The sequence below is a fragment of the Cibotium barometz genome, chromosome 60 (assembly GCF_041138505.1).
Source record: "Cibotium barometz isolate CiBa-2024 chromosome 60, ASM4113850v1, whole genome shotgun sequence".
NCBI lineage: Eukaryota > Viridiplantae > Streptophyta > Polypodiopsida > Cyatheales > Cibotiaceae > Cibotium > Cibotium barometz.
Genome location: NC_141105.1, coordinates 11439700 through 11464415, shown reverse-complemented (window position 1 = coordinate 11464415; position 24716 = coordinate 11439700). Strand labels below are relative to the sequence as shown.

General features: G+C 47.2%; 1 protein-coding gene across 1 annotated transcript; it reads right to left on the bottom strand.

Annotated features, from left to right (window-relative positions):
* Positions 1-191: 191 nt before the first annotated feature.
* LOC147604980 (coronatine-insensitive protein homolog 1b-like) lies at positions 192-24716 on the bottom strand. Its single transcript, XM_086794264.1, has 3 exons — positions 23894-24716; positions 1538-2036; positions 192-1322 (listed from the first exon to the last, which is right to left on the bottom strand). The coding sequence occupies exons 1-3, from the start codon at positions 24382-24384 to the stop codon at positions 579-581; spliced, it is 1734 nt and encodes a 577-aa protein (XP_086650390.1). The 5' UTR covers positions 24385-24716; the 3' UTR covers positions 192-578.

Here is a 24716-nt window from a genome sequence, read left to right as displayed (position 1 = left end):
TCATATACGCCCACAAAAACGAACCTCAAAGCTTCAGATCTTGTGCACTGAAGTCATTCCTAAAAAATCAAAAGCTCGAACTTTAAAGTCCCAGGCCCCAGGGTTAGGCTCCAGTACACCTAATGAAAGGAATGAAACATGCACCCTAGGTAGCAAGAACCATTGAGACACCTTTAAAGGCGCGCCCATTATTAGACATGAGAAACTAGATGTTCTCTTCCACTGAATTAAAAAGACAAGCTCACATATTTTACATAATTTACGCTGCAACCTCTGAACTACCAGTTTTGGCAAACCACCCACAGGCTCGGGACATTTGTGCCACACTGGTTTGAGATAACCTTTGCTCCTTTTTGCAGCTCTTTAGCTTACATGTCAAACTAACCATGATGCATAATTGTACAACATAACAGAAACTAAAGGGAAGACTTTCCCTTGCCAGACAAATATCAGCAATATGCCACTAAATGCACATGTGCCTCAGGCTCTTCTTCTCCATATTTTACGTTCCAACAAGCACTTGTCATTGCCAACAAATCCTGCCCAGTTCCAGTGGATCCGTAACCCTGTACCCAATATCAGCCAAGGCGAGTAACTGTTCCCGGAATATCAGCTCGCTTTCCTGATAGAGAGCGGTACGCTAGGAACTGCGGTGGTGCCTCAGGCTCTTTTACTAATTCTACATTCCAACAAGCACGTGTCAGAGCCAACAGATCCTGCCCAGTTCCAGTGGACTTATACCCCTGTATCCAGACATACTTCAAAGCTTCCATCTTCAAAACAGACTTTGCAATTCCTGCCTCAGTGAAAACACAGTCTCGAATTTCAAGCCTCTCAAGATTAGGGCAACCATCTGCAAAAAGGCTGAGCCCCATATCAGTTTCACCTAGCAAACCAAAAAGTGCCCACCTCAGGTTCTTTCCATAAATGCCAATCTCTTCCATGCCCCTGTCAGTCAAGAATCCAGGCCTCAAATACAAAGCAAAACGATGTATTTCTGGACATCCCTGCATCAAGGCCCTCACCCCATAATCAAGAGGGTACTCAGAGATCTTTTTGTCATCATCAAGTAGCACTAGTCGAAAATCCTTTAACTTTGGGCAGTTTGTAGCAATCGCTACCAGTGCAGCGTTGTTCATGTCTGACACATACGCTGCTATGTACTCAAGCTGGTGGCAGCTTAAAGCAACCGATATCAGGCCCTTTTGAGTTACAAAACCTTGCTGGTCATCTTTATCTCCGCGTTCCACACGTAGCCAACGTAAATTCTTACAATTATTTGCTATGACCTCAAGGCCCGCATCACCGATGCCATCAAAAACCTGTCACAAGTAAAATCATTTCACACATTTGCCTCATAAATGATGCTCCCCACTGAGTATATACAAGGAATAACGCCTCAAAACTCTGAAATTAAACAAAATACTTCAAAATAGCTCACACCAACGTAGGCAACAACAAAAATAGAACGTCGCATTTGAAGAGACATTTTGGGGATCATACGCCATTATTAGAAGAAAAATGTGACATACTTTACCTCCAAAGCCTCGAGGTTTGCACAGTAGCCAAGAAGCTGGCAGTGACCATCCACGCTAAGAAATGCACACTGCAGATCTATCTTCCTCAAGCCTGGTGCAATTGGTTGGACTAATGAGTTTACAATTACATCCCCCTCGTCCGCACCCATATAAAACAGACCAACCAATGATGTTAAGCTGGTTGGCAAAGTAATTGCTGCTCTTTGATGCTGATCCACACCAATCCCACCTATCGAAACTCCTCCTAGTTCACGCAATGCTGTTGTTCTGCTCAGAATCTCTGCTAGATCTTCTAGTTCCAACTCATTTAGTTTCAAGGAAGTCAAAGATTTACAATTCAATGCTAATGTTGATAGATCAGCCATGCTAATGTTTTCCAGATCGGTTCTTGTGAAATTGAGCACTTCCAAGGATGAATTGTGGAGAGAGAGCTCATGTAACCACTTTTCACCATGATCTACAATAGAGCTCTCCTCCAAAAAGAAAACTCTCAAAGCTCTGAAAAGGCAGATTTAAAAACAGCTCACAATTAGGAACAAGATCATAGTCCCAAAAAAACATTTGTTTCATTTTGAGGTTTCAAGATTTTGTAAGTTTCACCTAGAAACGTTTCATGAAGCCTTGAACCCAAAAAAAAAAATGATTTGTTTCAAGAATTTAATATCTAAATTAAGTTAAATGTGTTAGAAGTCATCTCCTGTCTATTTTTATACACCAGGGCCTTTGTTGTGGGTGTGCCCGCCCTTATGAAGTGTTTTATCATTTTTCCTCACTCCCCGTATTTTTTCCCTATTTTTCCCCATTTTTCCATGGTGTGGATGGATGCCAGATGTTGGCAGAAGTCTCTGGTGGCTGGCCGACTGCCCATTCAGCAGTCGTGTGGCTGTCGACTGCCTAAACAGCAGTCGTGTGGCTGGCCGACTGCCTAAACAGCAGTCGTGGAGTTTTCTCTGCTGGCCGACTGCTTCATCCAATCATGTCATGGAGGCATTTACTGCTGGCCGACTGCTTTATGCAGTCGTGGAGAGCCTCTAGAGCAGGCCGACTGCTTGCATGGGGCATATAAATAGGCCCCATGCCCCCCACCACTTTCTCATTCAGTTATTTGCAGGATCTTGTGTATAGAGAAGAGTTTACACACCTATTTCTCTGTGTTTCTTGTGCTGTCTATTTTCTGCATTCTACTTGCTCTTGTCAACCCAAGTTTGGTTATCATATTCGCTGCATAGTCTGACATGGTATCAGAGCCCTAGGCTCGTGATAGATCTTGGGAGTTTTCTAAGCAAGAGGGGGATCGTTCGGTTACTGATTGGTGGACTATTTTGGACTGTTCGGGAAGAGAAGTTGCAAGAGGAAGGCAGGCTAAGGTGCTGGACAGCCACTTGCAGGTTTTAGAGTTTTTTTTTCCCACCCACCCACCCTTTCAGTTTACTCCCCGCGATGGCAGATTTACTAGAGATGACTGAGAAGCACGTGAAGATTCCGACTCTCCCCACGTTCCCAGTGGACCGTCAGTTGGACGGGTCAAATTACGGCATCTGGAAGGTCATGACGGAGTTTGTGCTGGAGTCATATGACCTTGCTGATTTCATCATCATCGCGGTTCCACGGCCGGAAGCAGAGGAAGGGGAGTTACTGTCGATGAGGAAGGACCGAGAGGCATAGGCACACATGTGGGATCGTGTCAACGCAAGGGTCCGATCATTTATTTTCCTCAATTGCACACCACAAGTGATCAATCATGTAAAGCACATGACGCTGGCGAGAGGCATATGGGAGCACTTGGCTTCTCTTTACAACAGGGTATCACCCATGAAACGGATCTCCTTGGAAGTGCAGATGCGAGTTATGAACCCTGCAAAGTCCTCGACAATGCGGGAACACATTAACAAGCTGCATGCCCTTCAGCAGGAAGTCATACAAGCTGGGAAAGAGATATCATCTGAAAACATGGCCATCACTTTGCTGTCCCACTTGCCTGCTCAGTATTCTGCTTTCTACTCCTCGTTGATTACGAGTGGCAGGCTCAGCACCATTACTGTCAAATCCACACGGATCTTCCCTCGTGATCGATCTTGGTTCCAAACTCGAATCCTGCAAACAAACGAACAACAAACAAGCAAGGGGGTGCAGGCCTGACTCACCTCCCAACCATGACAGCCGTGGGCAAGCCCACAGTCTTGGCTGTCCCCACCGAGCCACGAGCTGAGCTAACTAGGTTGACGTACCGACCAATCTCCTCCTCGCGACGTCCCATACCGCCACGAAGCTGCCCTCGCGGGCCTCGAGACTGCTGCCGGCCTTGGCTGCATAAAGCAGGTGCACGTCTGCACTAGATCCAGGCTCCAAGACCATAGAGCTCTCACAAACTCGCGAGACTCTCTATAATACAATAACTAACCTTGGCCACCCTTTTATAGGCTCTTGGCCGGTCATCGGGCGTCTACACTTGGCCGCCCGCCCGTCCATACTTGGGTGCCCGCCCGTTAGTATATCCCTAACTCAGCTCGTCAATCAGCCTGCCTAGTTCCAAGCTTCCCCAAGCCTCGAAACTAGTCTTGCATGCGTATAGCACACGGTAGATACCCACTGTGCACATGACATACTCCCCTTCCTCTAAGAGCTCACTCCTGAGCTCACTAAAAAGCCAGGGTAATCTCTCTGAAGAGAAGTCAATGTCTCCCATGTAGCGTCCTCCTCAACACGATCCTTCCACTTGATCTTGTATTCCGTGATAAGCGTATGACGCAATCTTCGTTCACGAAAGCCAAGAATCTTTTCAGGTTCGTGAGGAACAAATGTCATGTCCTGGACATCTATAATTTCTTGAGGAGTAACTAACTGATCTGCTCCACCCAGTACTTCCTTAAGTCTACTGACATGAAATACAGGATGAACTTTCACATGAGATGGCAAATCCAATTCATATGCAACTGAACCAATCCGTCGTGTAACACGAAATGGTCCACAGTATCTAGGGGATAATTTCGGAGATCTACCTGTCCGTAAAGTCTCGGAATCTTTCGGAACTCGCAAATACACCATCGTTCCTTCAGAGAACTCTCTAGGTGAACGATGTCTATTAGAATAAAACCTGTCTCGGTCTTGAGCACTTCTAATAGATTCCTTTGCAACTTGTAACATTTCCTGCATATCTTGCAAAAAATTACGTGCTGCATCATGCTGAAGTCCTGAGAATCCTACTGTAACAGGTGATCTTGGTTGAAAACCGTACATAAGCATGAAAGGACTAAACCCTGTACTCGTATGCTTAGTACTGTTATAAGCAAATTCTAACATAGGAAGATAATCCTCCCATGAACTTTGTCTTTTGGATACATATGCTCGAAGCATATCCTCCAAAATCTGATTCACTCTTTCAGTCTGGCCATCAGATTGAGGATGATCAGAGGAACTCAAATTCAAAGTTGTTTCCAACTTCTCGAAAACAAGTTTCCAAAAGTCACTTGTAAATTTAGAGTCCCTATCACTGACTATGTCCTGCGGTAACCCGTACAGTCTAAACAATTGCTCGATAAACTGCCGAGCTAATTGCGTAGCTGTAATAGTCTTCCGGGTCGGTAAAAATCTAGCCATCTTTGTCAAGCGATCTACCACAACCCAAATAGAATCGTGGCCTTGATGTGTTCTTGGCAATCCGGTAATAAAATCCATGGAAATACTTTCCCACTTATTACCTGGGATTTGCAAAGGATGCAACAACCCAGCCTGTCTAAAGCGTTCAGCTTTATTTGCCTGACAAATCTGACACTTGAGAACATAATCTTCTACATACCCTTTCATCTTCGGCCAATAAAAAGTGTGTTTCACTAATGATAGTGTCCTGTGTACCCCAGGGTGTCCAGCAGAAGGGGCGTCGTGACACTCCCTCAAAATCTTGGACCTAATGTCCGGGATTTGTGGTACACAAATTTTGTCATTACGGAATAGTAAACCATTCCGAATCATCCACTGACCTCCTGCAGCCTGAATGGTAGACTGCTCAATCACCGAGTCTTGGTCAATCAATGAGCTCCCGTCCTGGATCTTCTGCCAAAATGGACCAAAATAACTATCAGTCCTGCAAAGCCCTCTCAATGACTGAAATAAGTCAGTAGAAATCTCGGTGAACGACAAAGTATTCACCTCTCTAATCCGACTAAGCGCATCTGCAATATTATTCATGGACCCTTTCCGATAACGGATCTCAAAATCAAAATCTTGCATTAACTCTGCCCAACGAGCTTTCCTGCCTCTCAAATCATCCGCATCACACACATACTTGATTGACTGATGATCAGTCAATACCACAAACTTGGAGCCATATAAATAATGTCTCCAAACCTTGAGAGCATGAATCACAGCATAAAGCTCCTTCTCAAGGGTTGGCCAACGAGATTGAGTGTCGTCTAGCTTTTTACTTTCAAAAGCAACCGGTCTACCATCTTGAAATAAAGCAGCCCCGATAGCAGAGTCACTGGCATCAGTTTCAAGAACATAAGGCCGACTAGGATCAGGTAGTGCTAAGATAGGTGCTTCCTTGACTTTATCTTTCAAAAGTCTGAAGGCCATATCCAAATCGTTATTCCAAGTGATAGGCTGATTGGACTTACGTCCACGACCTTTCAATAAGTCGGTCATCGGTAGTGTGAGCTGAGAGTACTCCCGTACAGATTTCCTAAGAAAAACAACAAAACCGAGAAAAGAACGAAGTTGTTTCACTGTTCGCGGTATAGGCCAGTCCAAAACCTTCTGAACTCGGTCATAGTCAATGCTCAATCCATCTCTAGTGATCTTGTGTCCCAAGTAAATGATGTCGGTCATAAAGAACTCACATTTACTCAATTTAGCATATAGTCGATTCTGTCTTAAAATAGATAAGACAATCGTGAGGTGTCTGACATGATCCTCAAGAGTACGACTATAAATCAAAATATCATCGAGGAACACCACCACAAATTTCTCCAAATGTTCACGAAAAAGATCGTTCATCATTTGCTGGAAAGTGGCTGGAGCATTGGTTAACCCAAAAGGTAATACGAGAAACTCGTAATGGCCATACCTAGTCCGAAAGGCGGTTCTTTCGACATGCCTTTCATGAATACGTATCTGGTGATAGCCAGTACGCAAATCTATCTTCGTGAAATATTTCGCTCCTGCTAACCGGTCAATTAGGTCATCTGATCTAGGGAGAGGATAACGGTTCTTAATTGTCAACTTATTCAATCTTTTGTAATCTATACACATTCTCCAAGTATTGTCCTTCTTTCTCCTAAGCAACACAGGTGCACCCCAAGGTGATTTACTTGGACGGATCTGGCCCATCCTTAAATAATCTTCGAGTTGTTTAGCCAACTCATCTTCCTCAGCTTGGCTCATCCTATAAGGTGGAATACTCACAGGATGAGCACTAGGGATCAAGTCAATACGATGATCTACTGCCCGTTCAGGTGGTAAACCCGATGGCAATTCCTTAGGAAATACATCTTGAAACGAATCAAGTATCTTCTGTAATTCTTTGCTTTCAAACACACTTAATTCATTCACATCCAATGAAGGGATGAGAAAAGAAGAAAGTGGAATCAATACACAATGGAAAGCGGTGTACAAAGAAGAATTTATTATATTTCCAAAATCAATTGTATTTACAAGAGGTCCCTGAGAGGGATGGATACAATCACCTAAAATACTATACTTGGTGTCCCTATGCTGAAAAGAAAAAATATGACTAGACCAATCTATCTGGACATCAAGAGTCTTAAACCACTCAATCCCTAATAACAAGTCTACATTTTCCAGATGCATGACATAGCATTCCAGAGTATCTTTGTAGTCCTGAATCTGGATTGGAAGCATCTCCACTTTGCGATCCCAAACTTGTCTGCCCGCAGGTAGACGTACCTCATAGGTATGGTCGCTGAGTGTCGTGTCAAGACTCAATTTCTGCACAAGCTTGTAGTTAACAAAGTTATGCGAACTGCCAGGGTCTAAAAGAATGTGAATTTTATGGCCATTCACTTCTCCATAAACTCGGAGAAGATCATGCATGCCAAATACCTTAGAATTGAACAGACAATCAGAACAAGTACTAGGGCGAGAAAGTACAGTAATGGACGTACCTGTCAAAGACAACCGGTTAGCTGCCTTTGGCTTGGGTCCTGCGTTTGACTTGGTACCCTTTTGCTTCGGGCACTCATTACGCATGTGTCCTTTTTCTTCGCAGATAAAACAACGTCCTTCCTTCTTGAGCTTTAAAGCCCTAAGGAGTCGTTTCTTCTTCGCTGGTGTCGAACTTGAATTCTTCGAAGGTTGGTCCGAAGACTTGCCTTCATTCGTGTTAGCCATAGGTGCGGAGAACTTTCTTTTATGCTTGTTCCCCTGCTCGGTAACGGGTTTTGACTTGGAAGAGACCATCGTATCATCATAGATACGAGCTGAATGAATGGCCTCGTCCAAAGTTTTACATTTGTTATTTTTAACCTGTAAACGGTACGAGTCGGGTAAACCAGCTACGAAAAATCCCAAAAGAGTAGTGGGATCCATCTTTGTAGCCTTCATCTGCAAGTCACGAAATTTCTGGAGATAGACCTCATAAGTGAGGTGCTGCGAGGTCATGGTCAAAGCTGAAAACCGGGCAACAACATCGTAGTCATCCTCTTTCTTGAGGAATTCTTTCTTGAAAATGTCTTCGAATTGTGCCCAAGTCGTTGGCTTTGGGTTCAGTTCCTTCCACCAAAGCAAAGCTTTGCCGGACAGGAAACCTGCTGCTAACTGTATCTTCTTTCCATCATCATATGGATGAAACTGAAAGTGAACTTGCCACTTATGTAGCCAAGTGTCCACGATCTCCTTGGTTCTCTGCTTTTGCTCGCCCCCGAACGGTTCCGGAGTAATATTGGGGCCTAAAGCTGAAGCCAAGGTATCCATGCCCGAAAAAGTAGAGAGGGTAGTGGTCAAGAGAGCGATGGAGTTCTGCAAAGCCTGCATCTGGGCTGCGATTTGTGCCTGACGTTCCGCCGAAGAAGCTTCGAGAGCTACTTTGAACTCTTGGAAATCTGATTTTGACACAAACTCGTCAAAAAGATCGGCATCAGTGCCTTCCGTAGCCGGCAAGCCTTCGCGTTCCACGAAGGGCTCCAACTCTGATTCTTGGGTCGACATCGTGAAGAGGGTACGCGGAGAGAAAATTTGGTCTTTGCACAACAAAAGTGCGAGCGAACTCGAGAGCTTGAGAGCTTGAGAGCTTGAGAACTTGAGAACTCGAGAAGTCGAGAGATGTGTGGCAAGAAGCCCACCTGAGGGGGGTTTATAAAGGTTTCCCAAAAGCCAAAAAAAAAACTCGAAAAGCTAGGCTTAGCTTTTGCTTTAGCTTTTGTGTGTTTTTTTTTTTTGTTTTTTTTTCTTGAATAAATATATATATATATATATATATTTTTTAATATATATATATATATGGATATATATATTCTCTAGTCTTTAAAAAAAACCTTGGAAACCTTAAAGATGGGAAGACTTTTAAACCTTTTTTTTTTTTAAATTAAACTCAAAAAAAACGAAAGCTAAAAAAAAAAAACGTAGCTTTTCTTGTTTTTTTTCCCCTCCAGGATTAACTGGCGGCGTGTGCTGCTGGCGCTGACGTCAACCCGCGCTGTCTTTCTTGCTGGCGCCTGAGTGCGAATAGGTAGGCTGCGCCACCCTCGAGTACGCCTGGCCACACCTGGCTGGCTACGCAGGACCTGGCCTGGCGTTGCTTGGCTGGCTGCGCTGCCTGGCCTGGGCGTTGCCTGGCTGGCTACGCAGGCCTGGCCGACTTGATTGGCAGGCCTGGCCGCCTGGTCATGCAGGCCTGGCCGCCTGCTTCCCCGCCTGGTCATGCGTACAAGTCCGCCTGCGCACAAGGCTTGCACACGAACGTGTGCGAATGTGCAACCTTGGCCGACTATGTACTTGCCCGCCACAACGCTGCCCACAAACATGGCGCCAACACGAACTCTAGCACTTTGTCCAGCACGCCTCCACGTTTCAACCCTTCTCTTCTCTCTCTCTCTCTCCCGTTCAATCAACGAAAAGCAAACTTGCTTTTTCGTTTTTCTGTTTCTCTCCCTGCAGGTTAAACGGCTGCACAACAATTCACCTCTTCTTTGCAAAAGCAATCAACCCTATTCAACCTACCATCTCCCATCAACATGGGGTTCTTTGATGAAGAAAAAACACATACAAAACTGAAAACTGCAGTATGCACAGAAAAAACAGCAAGCTTTTTTTTTCACATACCGTTCTTCGACCTCTTCTTCTCTACCTACCGACTTGCTCGTTCACGAGGTATGCTCTGATACCACTGTCAAATCCACACGGATCTTCCCTCGTGATCGATCTTGGTTCCAAACTCGAATCCTGCAAACAAACGAACAACAAACAAGCAAGGGGGTGCAGGCCTGACTCACCTCCCAACCATGACAGCCGTGGGCAAGCCCACAGTCTTGGCTGTCCCCACCGAGCCACGAGCTGAGCTAACTAGGTTGACGTACCGACCAATCTCCTCCTCGCGACGTCCCATACCGCCACGAAGCTGCCCTCGCGGGCCTCGAGACTGCTGCCGGCCTTGGCTGCATAAAGCAGGTGCACGTCTGCACTAGATCCAGGCTCCAAGACCATAGAGCTCTCACAAACTCGCGAGACTCTCTATAATACAATAACTAACCTTGGCCACCCTTTTATAGGCTCTTGGCCGGTCATCGGGCGTCTACACTTGGCCGCCCGCCCGTCCATACTTGGGTGCCCGCCCGTTAGTATATCCCTAACTCAGCTCGTCAATCAGCCTGCCTAGTTCCAAGCTTCCCCAAGCCTCGAAACTAGTCTTGCATGCGTATAGCACACGGTAGATACCCACTGTGCACATGACAATTACCTGGGAGGAGCTTGTGCCAATGGTCTTGGACCAGGAGGAACGTTTCACGAACCCTCCTCACAGCGGCGGTTCAGAGGCCTTAACTGGCCAACGGTCGAAAGGCCGGAATAACAACAAGGGCAAAAGGAAGGCTTCCCCGGAGAAGTCTTTTGAGAAGAAGCCTGACTCAGAACGAGAGAAGCTAAAGGCCGAAAGATTCTGCAATGATTGTGGCGAGAAAGGCCACTACTGGAGGAAGTGTCCTAAGCGGACAGGGAAGAGTGCTGATTCCTCAGCCTCAGCTGCAAAGACTCCGGCATTTATGCACTTAGAGATGATGGACTCCGACGCTTCATCATCTTCGAGCGAGGAGGCAATTGGCTTCACCGCGAAGGATACCCGAGAATGGATTCTTGACAGTGGTGCTTCAAGGCACATGACTCCATCCCGTGACTTCTTTCTGGATCTGAAACAGCAGTCAGGTCGCATCTTTATTGGCGACAACTCCACTATTCCGATACATAGTGAGGGCCGGATGGAGATTATTCCTGACGGCAAGGGGGGCAAGCATGCTTCCCATGTTCTTTATGTCCCTGCTCTGGGTTTTCATCTTCTGTCAGTGCATGAAGTATGCAAGACTGGCTTTCGGGTGGAATTTGAGGCGCATTCAGTTGCTCTACGGGACCGTGAGACTGGCCAGGTTGTTTGGGAAGGCGGTGTGGAGAATGGTATCTACACGCTCTCTGCACTCTCCTCGTTGACAGGTTCTCAGGTCGGAGATTTGTGGCACTTTCGTTTTGGCCACTTAAATGTGGATGCATTGAGGCGAGCTTTCCGAGACTAGATGGTGGTTGGCTTGCCAGATGTTGGTAGTAGGCAAGGGCATTGCAGTTCTTGCATACGTGGTAAGCAGCACAGGGAATCCTTTCCGAAGCAGGCTTCCAGGCGGGCTTCGAAACCATTGGAGTTGATTCACACTGACTTGTGTGGACCTCAGCAGACACCATCTTTGGGAGGATCTCTCTACTTTATGCTGCTTGTTGATGATTGTACCAGATTCACGTGGGTCTACTTTCTTTCCCAGAAGGACCAAGCTTTTGCTCGGTTCAAGGATTGGCATGTGATGGTGGAGAAAGAGTCTGGATTTCAGGTCAAGACTCTCAGGGCTGATAAAGGAGGTGAATTCTCCTCGAGTGTATTTCTCAGATTTTGTGCAGATCATGGCATCAAAAGGGAACTGGCCAATACAGGATCGCCTTCAGAGAATGGAGTTGTCGAATGCAAGAACAGGACTGTGGTGGAGATGGCGAGAACCATGCCGGAGCATCGTGATCTTTCTCGTCCACTTTGGGGAGAGGCTGTGGCAACGGCTGTCCATACCCTCAATCGATCTCCGACGACTTCAGTACCCCATATGACTCCATTTGAGGCATACTTTGGTAGGAAACCTGATGTCTCGCACCTCCGTGTCTTTGGGAGTGACGCATATGTACATATTCCGAATAAGCAGAGGGGGAAGCTTGACTCCAAGTCCCACAAGCTTGTATTTGTGGGGTATAATTCTCTTTCCAAGGGATACAGGTTGTATGATCCAGACAGGAATGAGATTGTTATCAGCCGGGATGTGGTCTTTGACGAGCATGTTCCAGTATCCACTGTTGAGGAGCCACCACTTCTTGGAGATCCAAAGGAGTCTTCGGGAGTCAGGTGTCACGGAGTTACCCTCCGAGTGGACCACAGAGGACGGCCCTCGAAGATCACACAGAGTCCGAGATAAAAGCAATACAGCGGAGCTTCTTCAAGTGAACTATGCTTTGATGTCTCGTATTATGCAGGACAAAGAGCCCACTTCCGTAAAGAAAGCCCTTTCACAGGATACTTGGAGGAAAGCCATGCAGGTGGAACTTGATGCCATCGAGAAGAAGAACACTTGGGAGTTGGTTCCAAGGCCGTCGAAGCGGTCAGTCATTGGTGTCAAATGGATCTTTAAGACCAAATATGTGTCTGATGGGTCGGTGGACAAACACAAAGCCAGACTTGTGGCTAAAGGTTATGCTCAGCGGCCAGGCATCGACTACGAGGATACCTTTGCACCGACAGCACGGATGTCCACGATTCGGACCGTTCTAGCCCTTGCTTCTTCTCAGAGGTGGCCCGTGTATCAAATGGATGTAAAATCTGCGTTCCTTAATGGTGACCTGCAGGAGGAGGTGTATGTTGGGCAACCTCCAGGCTTTATTGTTCCAGGATCTGAAGGGATGGTTTACAAGTTACGTAAGGCCTTGTATGGTCTTAAGCAGGCTCCCAGGGCTTGGAATCAGAAGATTGATTCCTTCTTTGTTCGGACTGGATTTCAGAGATCGGTTGTAGATCCAAACCTGTTATCTCTTTCTGGAACGCGGCATGGTCACGATTATCATCCTTTATGTGGATGATCTCATTCTCACTGGCGGTCATGTGTAGCACATTGGAGTGACGAAGGCTGCCTTGTCAAAGGAGTTTGAGATGACCGACTTAAGCTTACTCCACTTCTTTTTGGGATTGGAGATCTGGCAGACCCAGAGGAGGTTTTTCGTCTCTCAGCAGCGGTATGTTCATGAGTTGCTTGAGGCCTTTGGGATGGAGAACTGCAAGCCTATTACTTCGCCGATGGACCCGAACACAAAGTTAACCATTACTGATCCTTGTGCGCCAGTTGATGCCTCGCAGTACCGGAAGTTGGTTGGTTCATTGATCTGGTTGCTGAACACCAGATTGGACTTGAGCTTCTCCGTGGGACTGTTGAGCTCTTTTATGCAGACGCCATTAAAGTCTCATTGGGACGCAGGATTGCGGATCTTGCGGTATGTGCAGAGTACGAAGGATCTAGGACTCTTTTACACAGGAAGGGATGGAGTCAGGCTCCAAGGTTGGAGTGACTCAGATTGGGGAGGAGATCCACACACGAGGAGATCTACTTCAGGATACAGTTTTACCCTCGGCTCAGGAGCAGTTTCTTGGGAGCAGCAAGAGGCAGCCAGCTATTGCCCTTTCTTCGACAGACGCAGAGTAACGCGCTGCTTGTGGTGCTATTTGTGAGGTTGTGTGGCTACAGAGGCTGCTAGGCGAGATTGGGTTTCCACAGAAGGAGCCCACAGTCATCCAGTGCGATAACCAAAGTTGTATAGCTATTGCTCGGAACCCGGTCTTCCATGCCCGGACCAAGCACATAGAGATACAGTATCACTTTGTACGTGAGAAGACCTTGGCTGCTTGTGGTGCTGCTTGTGAGGTTGTGTGGCTACGGAGGCTGCTAGGCAAGATTGGATTTCCACAAAAGGATCCCACAGTTATCCAGTGCGATAACCAGAGTTGTATAGCTATTGCTCGGAACCCGGTCTTCCATGCCCGGACCAAGCACATAGAGATACAGTATCACTTTGTACGTGAGAAGATCTTGGCTGGTGACATCTTGCTACTTTATTGTTCCACGGAGGACAATACCGCCGACCTCTCCACGAAGTCTCTACCTCAGGCTACGCTCTGGCGGCACTCCAGCTCCCTTGGGTTGGTTTCAAGGCCAAGAGCTGAGAGGGGGTGTTAGAAGTCATCTCCTGTCTATTTTTATACACCAGGGCCTTTGTTGTGGGTGTGCCTGCCCTTATGAGGTGTTTTATCATTTTTCCTCGCTCCCCGTATTTTTTCCCTATTTTTCTCCATTTTTCCATGGTGTGGATGGATGCCAGATGTTGGCAGAAGTCTTTGGTGGCTGGCCGACTGCTTCATGCAGTCGTGGAGGCATTTACTGCTGGCCGACTGCTTTATGCAGTCGTGGAGAGCCTCTAGAGCAGGCCGACTTTTTGCATGGGGCATATAAATAGGCCCCATGCCCCCCAGCACTTTCTCATTCAGTTATTTGCGGGATCTTGTGTATAGAGAAGAGTTTACACACCTATTTCTCTGTGTTTCTTGTGCTGTCTATTTTCTGCATTCTACTTGCTCTTGTCAACCCAAGTTTGGTTATCATTTCTGCTGCATGATCTTACAAATTTTTACCATGTCACATCAGTTTTACTAAAATTGAAATGAAATTGTAACATTTCACCAATTTGAAGTGAAATTGCAAAAACCCTCAAATTGGACTTGGGGATTTTTGCAATTTCTCGATGTGACATTTCAAAATCACCGATCACCTTCAATTTCACAAAGTTTTAGCGAAATTGCACAAACCCCTAAAGTAAATTTTGTAGAATTTTGCAGCAAAGAAATTTTGAGCAAAATTCTATTTTTTTCAGTGGCTTCCTGAAACAGTTCTATGCTTCACAGGTTTCTAACCCACAAATTCCGCATTTTGTTTCCATGCACCAGACAATGATAAAACAATTCTATGGTTCAGAAAAAATTCACAAAAAATTTAGTACCATAGGCAAACAAAATACATGTAAGTCAACAATGTCTAAATGCATAAAGCCGAAAAATTACTATCACCGCCACTCAAAGTAATACATCCATGAGCAGGCTGTCAAAGAAATTACATTACTAATGGCACAAGTCCAGGCCATCAGTTCAGGAGCACCCCTCTGCATGTGTGGCTGTCAAAGAAATTACATTACTAATGGCACGGTGGTTCATGCCGTCAGTTCAATGATACTACAAACGGTGTTATGCTTAAACTCCAATAATGGCAGTCTGTAGCCAATCACACTTCTGACATTCAAACCTTGTAATGCCGTATTGACCTTCTGACACTCCAATATTCGAGGTTTGTATAGTCAAGGAAAAAAATGCACTTTTCGATGCCTGGATGGAAGACCTCACTGCCCAAGGGAAACAAACCATGATTATGACAAGTTGTCTAGGACTAGGGGCTCCCATCAAGCTCAGTGCTCACTCATCCAAAAGGTTCCTAACTGTGCATTCTTCATAAAAATGGCCACATGGCACCCTAGTGCAGCAGGCGCACATGACATCTTGTGGAAGTGACTAGCATAGAATAGTTAATCAGAGTACCAATCAGCTACTTATAACGGTGACTTATTCCCACAACAGTCGATTGATCAAATAAACACCAATCAGATATTTACACTAGTGAAGATTCATGCCCACAACAAGCGCCATTGGCCTAGAATCTCCTATCCCTGTAAGAAACACACAAGGTTAAAACAACATAGAAGGCTGCACGCAAACTCACCTCCCAACCATGGATTCCATCCGGAATCTACCCCAAACCAGGCACTAAGGTTCCACTCCCCACACAGCCAGTCAACCCTCGTGTCCCATACCACCAGTGCTTGTTTGAAGGGATCCTCAGCAAGACCGCCTATGAACCACCATGTCCATGGCAAGAGTAAGACTACTCTAGCCCAAGGGGGACAGACGAACTGTCACGTATAACAATATGACCTCAATAACATAATAATGACCCCTAGCCACCTGTAACCTGCCTTCCCCCCTAATCTCAGGGCTCCCCAACCTTGCCAAAATAGAGGGCATAATGCTAACCTCATACTAGCATCTACTCTCAACAGACTCTAGGGAGTCATTGTCACCATTTGGTCCATCTCCATTTCTGGAGCCACTTCTATGGGATTGTCACTCCATAGAGCGGCTAGATTTGTACCATGTTCACATGTGGCCAGGCCAATGCCCCATGTGAAAGGGTCAGTTATCTGGTGTCACATGGACGGGAACCAGTTTTGTGCCACCCGTGTGTAACCAGTATTGTGCCATATGGACGGGAGCATGTTTGCTACCACTCGTGTATGACCGAGATCTCGTCTTATCCATGGGACTGTCACTCCATGGTAGGATTGGTAGTTGTGCCGGGCTTTGTCTACGGGACTGTCACTCCATAGGAAGGCCCGTGCCAGGATGTGTGTTTTGCCTATGGGACTGTCACGCCATAGGAAAACTAGGACTTCATATTTCTATTGCGCCAGTTTTGTGCCCAACAAGAAATCTTTGTACAAGTTTCATGAAAGGGAGATTTCATCCATTACATGTGCACATGCATTTATGTTTCCATGCATAAACTTGTTTCGCATGACTTGTTCTCATGTGTTTGCCTACTATGTCGTGCGAGTACACTGGACGGGGACACCCCCAGTGTACCGTGGTGTGCTGTTTGCTGATGAGTTGGTGTGGCATGTGAACAGGTGGTAAGTATTACCCTTTTTCTGGCCTTTTCAAATGTAAAATCCTTTAAGTATTGTCAACCTTAATAATTATAAGGTTGGGTGTTCACACACATTTTAATATTGGCTGGACATTTGCTCTCATGTGGATGCCCAACATTATAGTTATTATTGCATGAGCTAATTCTTTTCCCCCACATGTGGAGGGTTGATGGGAGTGTGATCGAAGGAAAGTACCCACCTTGTTATTATCAAATGTACTCGTCTGCATATATACTAGTTGTACCCGCCTACATCTATACTAGTTGTACCCGCCTGTTTGTACCCGCCTGCATCTATACCAACTGCACCCGCCTGTTTGTACCTGCCTGTATCTGTACCAACAGTACCAACAATACTTGCTGTACCTGCATCTATACCAATAGTACCTATTGTACTTGCATCTGTACCAACAATACATGTTGTACCTACAACTATACCATCAATACTTGCTATACTTGATGTACTTGCATCTGTACCAACAATACCTACTGTACCTATTGTACTTGTAATATCTATTGTACCTATTGTACTTGATTGTATCCTCAATTGTACCAACTGCTTCCCAACATCTATTGTTGCCAGGATCTACTTACAATTTGAGAGTGCAATAAAAAGGGGATGAGCTTCTCTCCTGGGAATTGAATTTGAATATTTATCAAGTATTTTATCTCCGTATTTTTTTCAGATTCAGTAATAATTAAATATTAAATGTTGTTTGAACAAGTTTTGTTAGGCATAAATATCACACCCTGTTGCCTTCATTAAGTAAGGCCATCAGGACAGTGACTTTTTCCCATGATTACCTTACCACACCCTCATATTTTGGAGGAGCCAGTGAAGGTCATTCTGGGTATGAGGAAAAACTGGGAGCAAAGCTGATTCAAGAGCACCAGGTATTGCTCCCTCTGCGGTGTTCTCCTTGCCAAGCGTTAGTACGGGCGTGCCTGTTGGTGCACGGTCCCGGAAGACCAGTGAGACAGGTGTTCACCCAGTGAAGGTGGGAGATTACCTGTGACTTGGTCTACACCGACAACATCTTATTGTTTACCAGTTGTATTCATTCCTTGTTATGGAAAAATCTGGCCTAGGACCCATGAACACTTGTACAAATAAATACTCCAAGAAATACAACAATATTGAGGGGGGGCCAACCCTTTTCGACCGCAGTGCTGGTGTCAAGTGCTCTTTGTTATTTTTCAGTTTTAATGTAGCAAGTGTTGTCCATTGTTTAATTTAGTTAAGTGATCTAAAATATGTGTATTCTATCTTCCGATTTGCCAGGCCTCCTGTGGGGAGAGGTTACATTGGTATCAGAGCCCGATCGTCTCTCTTTCTCAAGAGGAGACACGGTGTTTTGAGATCGGAAGCAAACACAAACACTTGACTCAATGGACAGCCAAGGCAACCCTTTGAAAGTGCCAAATTCAAGAGGTCAATCAAGTGTCTCTCGCGATTCTGATGCATTGCATGGAAGACACAAGTCTCTTGAGAGAGTCTATGACAGTGCTTTGATGGGACAACCATCCCGTGGAAAAGAGCCTATGCATGAGGATGAGCCCAATGCATTGAGGATTGCCCCACTCAATGGATGTAATGTATTACTTGGCAAGCCTTGGCATCATAGGCTTGAGCCCCGCAAAGAATATAAAACCAACACGATCACCTTTATGCATAGAGGCCGCATGCATGTCATTGATGCTCGCAAGGAAGAGGATTCTATCCCAGTTGTCTCACATCCAATTAATAAGGCAATGAAAAAAAGTCTTTCCGCATACTTGGTTTTTGTTCGTGACAAAATCGAACAAAATAATGTAAATGTGGATGAATTGACTCAAGAAAGGCTGAATTTTCTTAATGCTTATAAAGATTGTTTTGCCGATGCATTACCAAGAGAGCTACCTCCTAAGAGACCTGAGGATCATCGCATAGATCTTGTGCCAAGTAGTTCCCCACCTAACAAACCTACATATCGTGTGCTCTAAACAAGCTCCCCATCAAGAACAGGTTCCCAATCCCACGCATAGATGATATCCTGGATAAGCTTGATGATTCAGCTTGTTTCAGCCATATAGATTTAAAGAGTGGTTACCACCAGATTCGTGTGGTACCCCAAGATGTCCATAAAAATGCATTCAGGACAGCTTTTGGATTGTATGAATTCTCGGTAATGCCTTTTGGCCTTACCAATGCCCCAGGATATTTCGACCCCATCGTAAGTTTACAAATGTATTCTTTGATGATATCTTGGTTTTCTCTAAGAATGAGGAGGAGCATAAGATTCATTTGGCTACAGTGTTTGAAGAGTTGCCAAAGCATAAACTCTTCATAAATGCTAAGAAAAGTGAGTTCTTCCTCTCACAAATACACTATTTGGAGCAAATCATATCCAAAGAGGGTGTAAGAATGGATCCTGCTAAAATTGAAACCATTCGGAATTGGCCAGAGTTGCAAACTGTACATCAAGTGCGTAGCTTTCTTGGGTTGTGTTGATACTATAGACGATTCATAAGGCATTTCGCCAAGATTGCCTCGCCATTGCATGATCTTACAAAGAAGAAAGCCACCTTCAAATGGACTTCGAATGAGCAAGATACTTTCTTGCAACTCAAAAATGCTATCAACCCGTGTTGATTGTTCCCGACTTGCAAAAGCCATCACGGTGGAATGTGATGCATGTGGGAATTGTATAGGGGCGGTCCTAATTCAAGAGGGTCATGCAGTTGCTTATGAAAGCCGTGGATGATGCCGAGATCCATATGGACATTTATGAAAAAGAGCTCTTGGCTGTAATTCATGCCTTAAAAATATGGAAGCATTATCTTCTTGGGACTGAATTTGTAGTCAAGACAGATCACCAAAGCTTGAGATATTTTCTATCTCAAACAAAGCTTTCGGAGAAGTAAATGAGAATGGCAAACTTTCTTTCCATGTTTCATTTTCAGATTGTACACTCTCCGAGAAAGAAAAATTTGGTGGTAGATGCTTTGTCCAAGAAGCCTTATATAGCTGCAGTTTCAGTGGCCTCTCATGGAGACTTATCTGCCATGCGTGATTTGTATCATTTGGATGCTGATTTTTCCCATATATTGACTGATTTGATGGCTGGTCACTCGCATGCCTCATGTGTGTGGTGGAGGATATGCGTCCAAACCTTATAGAGGAATGTCACGCTCCACCTTATGTTGGTCATAGAGGTATTTTACCTACGACATGCATGATAAAAAGATATTTCTTTTAGCCTAGCATGCGTAAAGACATTAAGGCATATGTACGCGCATGTATTACTTGCCAAAAGGTGAAATTTGATAGGCAAAAGCCTCCCGGTTTGCTTCAGCCATTGCCTATTCCCTCGCAGCCATGGGAAAGTATTACTATGGACTTCCTTAGGATTTGCCTAGATCCCAGTATGAGAATGATGCTATTTGGACCATGGTTGACAGATTTAGCAAGCAAGCTCACTTCTTGCCCGTCAAGAAAACCATTAAAGTTGATCATATGGTGACGCTTTTCCTTGCTCACATATTCAAGCATCATGGTATGCCTAAGTCCATGCCATTGCAAGGTCACAAGACAAGCATAAGAGGGCTGCTGACAAGCATAGAAGGGACATGCAAGTCAAGGAAGGTGATTGGGTATTGCTAAAATTTGAGAAAGCTAGGCTTCGGAAGAGACCAGGACGAGAGGGCATGGACCGGAGTTCGCAGCCTGGGAGGAGCTAGTGCTGCACGTGAGAGGCCAGGATCCGTGGACTCTCGGAGTTTGGCAGGATGCAGGGGAGTTTATCTTTCTCGCGCTCGGATAGACGGGCCATAGGAGTTAACCTTTCCTGCATCGACAGGTTTTACATTGATGAGTGGGCTTGCGATAGAGGTGGCACTGTGGGTATACTTGCAGGCTCTTCTTTTTCAGACCACTTTCCAGTGCTTCTCCAGATCGAGGACCCTACGAGAGGAGAGCAAGGCCAGAGCGTCCGGATTCCAGATTGTCTCATAGAGGAGCCCGAGATCGCGACCAGAGTTGCGCAGGTCTGGCAGGAGCTTCAGTTCAGGAGAGGATCGACAGCCAGCGATCTTGACAGGGGTTTGCAGGAGATCAGTCGGATGCTCAAACAGGCTGCCCTGGACCGTCTGGAGGCTTTCAGAGAGCAGGAGAGAAGCCTGCGGAGGAGTCTAGCTTCCCTTCAGAGACTTCAAGAGAGGGATTCTACGAGCCCTTGGATTTCAAAGCAAATGGAGTCAGCTCGCACAGAGATCAGAGCCATCGAGGAGAGGAGGGTGGAGTTCCGATTCCATGCTCGGGCATCTTTTTGGACACAGACTGGAGACAGAGTGACTCGGGATTTCTTTGAGGTGACAGGGCCTCGCTTCAGACGAGAGGGTCTCAGGCGTCTTCGGCAGGCTGATGGCCAGGTAGTGGTGGATCCCCCCAGGGTTCGGGCGATCGCCACAGATTTTTACAGGGATCTGCTCTCTGCTGAGCTAGCAGATGACAGGGTGAGAGAGGCTCGGGAGGCAGTCTGGAGCTTCACGAGACCGGTTGTGCCGGCCCATTTGCAGCACTCCCTTCTCTCCCCCTTCTCGGATGCGGAACTGGAGGCGGCTCTTCAGGCACTTCCTCAGGGCAAATGCCCAGGAGAGGACGGTCTCTCAGTGGCTTTCTTCCAGAGGTACTGGGGTCTCTTGCATAGGGGTTTCAGATTGGCATTCCAGGAGATCATGGAGTCGGGAGACATGCCGGACAGCATGGCAGAGGGGTTGATTCACTTGATCCCTAAAGAGGGAGGAGACAGACTGGAGATTAGACAGTGGAGACCGATCACCTTGCTAGGCACGGCCTACAAGGTCCTAGCTAAGGCGATCAGCAGGCGGCTTCAGCCTCACCTTCCGGACATCATCCACTCCACGCAGACAGGCTTCATCCAGGATAGGAGCATCCTGGATAACATCTTCTCTTTCTGGGAGCTACGGCTTTGGCTAGATTTCGGGAGGAGGATCTGGCAGTGCTCCTTCTCGACTTCAAGAAGGCATATGATCGAGTGGACTGGGCCTTCTTGGAAGGCACTATGGAGAGGATGGGCTTCCCCCCTCAGTGGATCCATGGGGTCTCTGCACTCTACACATCGGCTCATAGCCAGGTGCTGATACAGGGCGTGCGCGGAGAGAGGTTCCAGCTCTCGCGCTCAGTGCGGCAGGGGTGCCCATTGGCGCCCTTTCTTTTTCTTTTTGTGGCGGAGGCCATGAGCACTTTCTTGACGGCACAGGATACAGGTTTGCGGGGCCTCCAGCTCCCCATCCGCACCTCGGAGGAGCTCCTAGACTCGGAGTTTGCGGATGACACTGCTGTCTATCTTCAGGGAGGGGAGGAGAACCTTCGCCGCTTCGCCTCAGCGGACAGGTTTTGCAGAGCTTCGGGCGCTTTGATCAACTGGCACAAGTCGTGTGGGTTGTGGGTCAATTCTGTGCCCCCCCCGACTTGGAGGCCAGTTGATGAGTTTCAATGGCTGGCCCCCGGCACTACAGTGCGCTATTTGGGATGCTATGGGGGCATTGACATATCTCCAGAGCAGCAGATAGCCCCCCTTCTTCTGAGCATTCGGAAGAAGCTTCTGTATTGGAGTACCGCTCGTTTATCTCTGGTTGGCCGAGTGGTTGTGGCCAACCAGGTTCTGCTTGCTACCATGTGGTACATCACTTCTTGCTGGGCCTTCTCTCGGGCGTGCATTGGCCAGGTGCAGAGGCTCATCAGGAACTTTCTTTGGTCCGGTGGCGACGGGCGGCCCGCCAGGGCCAAGGAGGCATGGGCTGTGATTACTCAGCCGAGGGAGAGAGGCGGCCTGGGCATAGTTGATCCTATTTGTCAGAGCCGAGCTTTGCTTGGCAAGTTGGTAGTTCGTGGCCTCCTACCAGGCGCTGAGCCGTGGAAGGAGTTTCTTGTTTCCAGGATTCTCAGCCGCACTCCTTCTCTTAGGAGCCCCTGGACCCCAGCATCAGGTGGATCTTTACAGAGCAACGATCCAGAGGAGTGGGCCTGGGTTTCGAGGAGCGTTTTGCAGCTAGCCTTCTGAGGGCCTGGGAGCATCTGAGGCCGTCACTCTTCCAGACTCCCCCGGGCACCGATGAGGAGCGCCTGAGGCAGCCATTGATCTGGAACCCCTTGATCCGACTTCCCAGTGGTCATATGGTTGGATCGCGATCTCATGTGTCGTGGGGCCCGTTGAGCTCCGGCCCAGCCCAGTCCTTAGACGACTGGATATGTTTTCAGCAGCTGCCTCTAGGGACTTCTGGCAACACCTTTGGGACAGCTTCCGGCCCCGGTGACGCTTTTTCTCTAGCTTACAGCGCATAGAGGACTGGCTGTGGGGGCTTGGCTAGCTTTTGGCAGACACCCAACGTGCTGTCCTCGGTGCGGCCATGCACAGAAGTCGCAGCGGCACTGCTTATGGGATTGCCCACAGGCACAGCAGGTCTGGTAGCGCGCTCTCAGGATGGTTTTTGCAGGCTCGCCAGGTGAGATGATGGTGACGTGGGGTGCGGTGGCTTGGGCCACGGACAGCGGCCCGGCCCTTGGATACGAGGACGTCCCTGGCAATGTGACCATCCAGGTCTCTGACAAGGCGATGGCGGTGGTTCCGACGCCAGACTTCTCTTCGGCAGTCTCCCAGGAGGGGGACGGGCACAGATGGGAGATGATCAGCAGCATGACGGCTTGGCACATATGGAGAGCCCGATGCAGGGAGGCCATAGACCGCCAGGCGACTCCACCGGCGGAGGTCATACAGGCTCTCTGGGTGGACATCATTCACACCTTGAGAGGACACTGGGGGAAACTTCAGGGCGACTCGGATCGCATGAGAGATCGCCGCAAGGCGTTCCTCCGCACTTGGCAGCCTGGCCCTTTCCTCACCGCGCGAGGGCCGAGGATGTCACTTGGCACTACAGGCCTCCAGTTTGGCTCTTCTCACCTCCCGCATGTACTACTAGGTAGCCCCCCCAGAGAGCGGCCAGCCACGGGGGTGGAGCTCCCGTGTTCACTGTATTTATTATCCCTCCTTGTGAGGTGAGCTTTGTAGCTTTTTATTTTCCTCTTTTTTGAGTGTCACCAAAGCTCTTCCCTCTCAGAGGTCTGCTCGTGCATTCAGAAAGCTACCTAAGCCCCTGGGTCTGAATGGAGTTGTGGTTTGATCTAACCATGTTTCTGTACGAGTATCCTCTCTCTTCGAAGAAATTAGCCTCATTTCTTTCTGGTGGCATTTTCTTACTTAACAAACACCTTCGTCTCTCCAAATAAAAGGGGGAAGGGGGAAATCAAATTACCTGCAAGATTTAGAAATGGCTTCCAAGCCAACGGTAGAGAAGCCGGAGCACTTGTCGAGCTTGAGAACCTGCAACATGTGGCCGCGTTCTTTTGCTAGGGTGCACAGGTCTTCGTCGGTGACGATCATGCGGCGGAGGTGGATGGATTTCAGGCACTGGCAGTTCACAGAGATCTCGGAGATCCACGGTTTAGCGTACCCTCCCCAGTCATCAGGGACGAGCTTGAACATGGCAGCCCTTGGTTTTCCCTTGATCTTAACAGCTTCTAGGGCCTTGAAGCGACGGGTGAGTCTGGCTGGGTCTATGGCGTAGCAGCAGGCGATGGTGACAGTCTTGCGAGTTCGCCTGTCTACAGCGTGCCACTTCTTGCAGACGAGTGAGACGGAGCTGCGGTCAGAGGCTTCCTCGATGTATGCGAAGACGCACCCCAGGGCTGTCTCTGGAATACTGTCGCCACTGGGGAAAGCAGCACGCATCCGCGGTTGCTCCATGCCCTGCTAAGGTAAGGGTGATGATGATGCTGTGCAGGAGGGGCTGTTGTGATGATTGAGCAAAGAGAAAACAAGGGTTTTCGAGATGATTATGAAGCAGAAAGGAAACTGCAGTTGGGTGATGGATTGTGCAAGCTAGAGTTTTGGTGCAGTGGAGGGTAAGACAGGTTTCTGTGATGATCCTGAGACGGAGAGTTCTTTCTCTGCATGGAGGAGATAGGGTTTCCTGAATGATTGTGTGACAGAAAGAGGACAAGAGGGAGGGTTAGGGTTTCGAAGCAGAGAGAAAAATTGGGTTGCTTGTCTAGTGACAGAGGGGTATTATTTGTGGC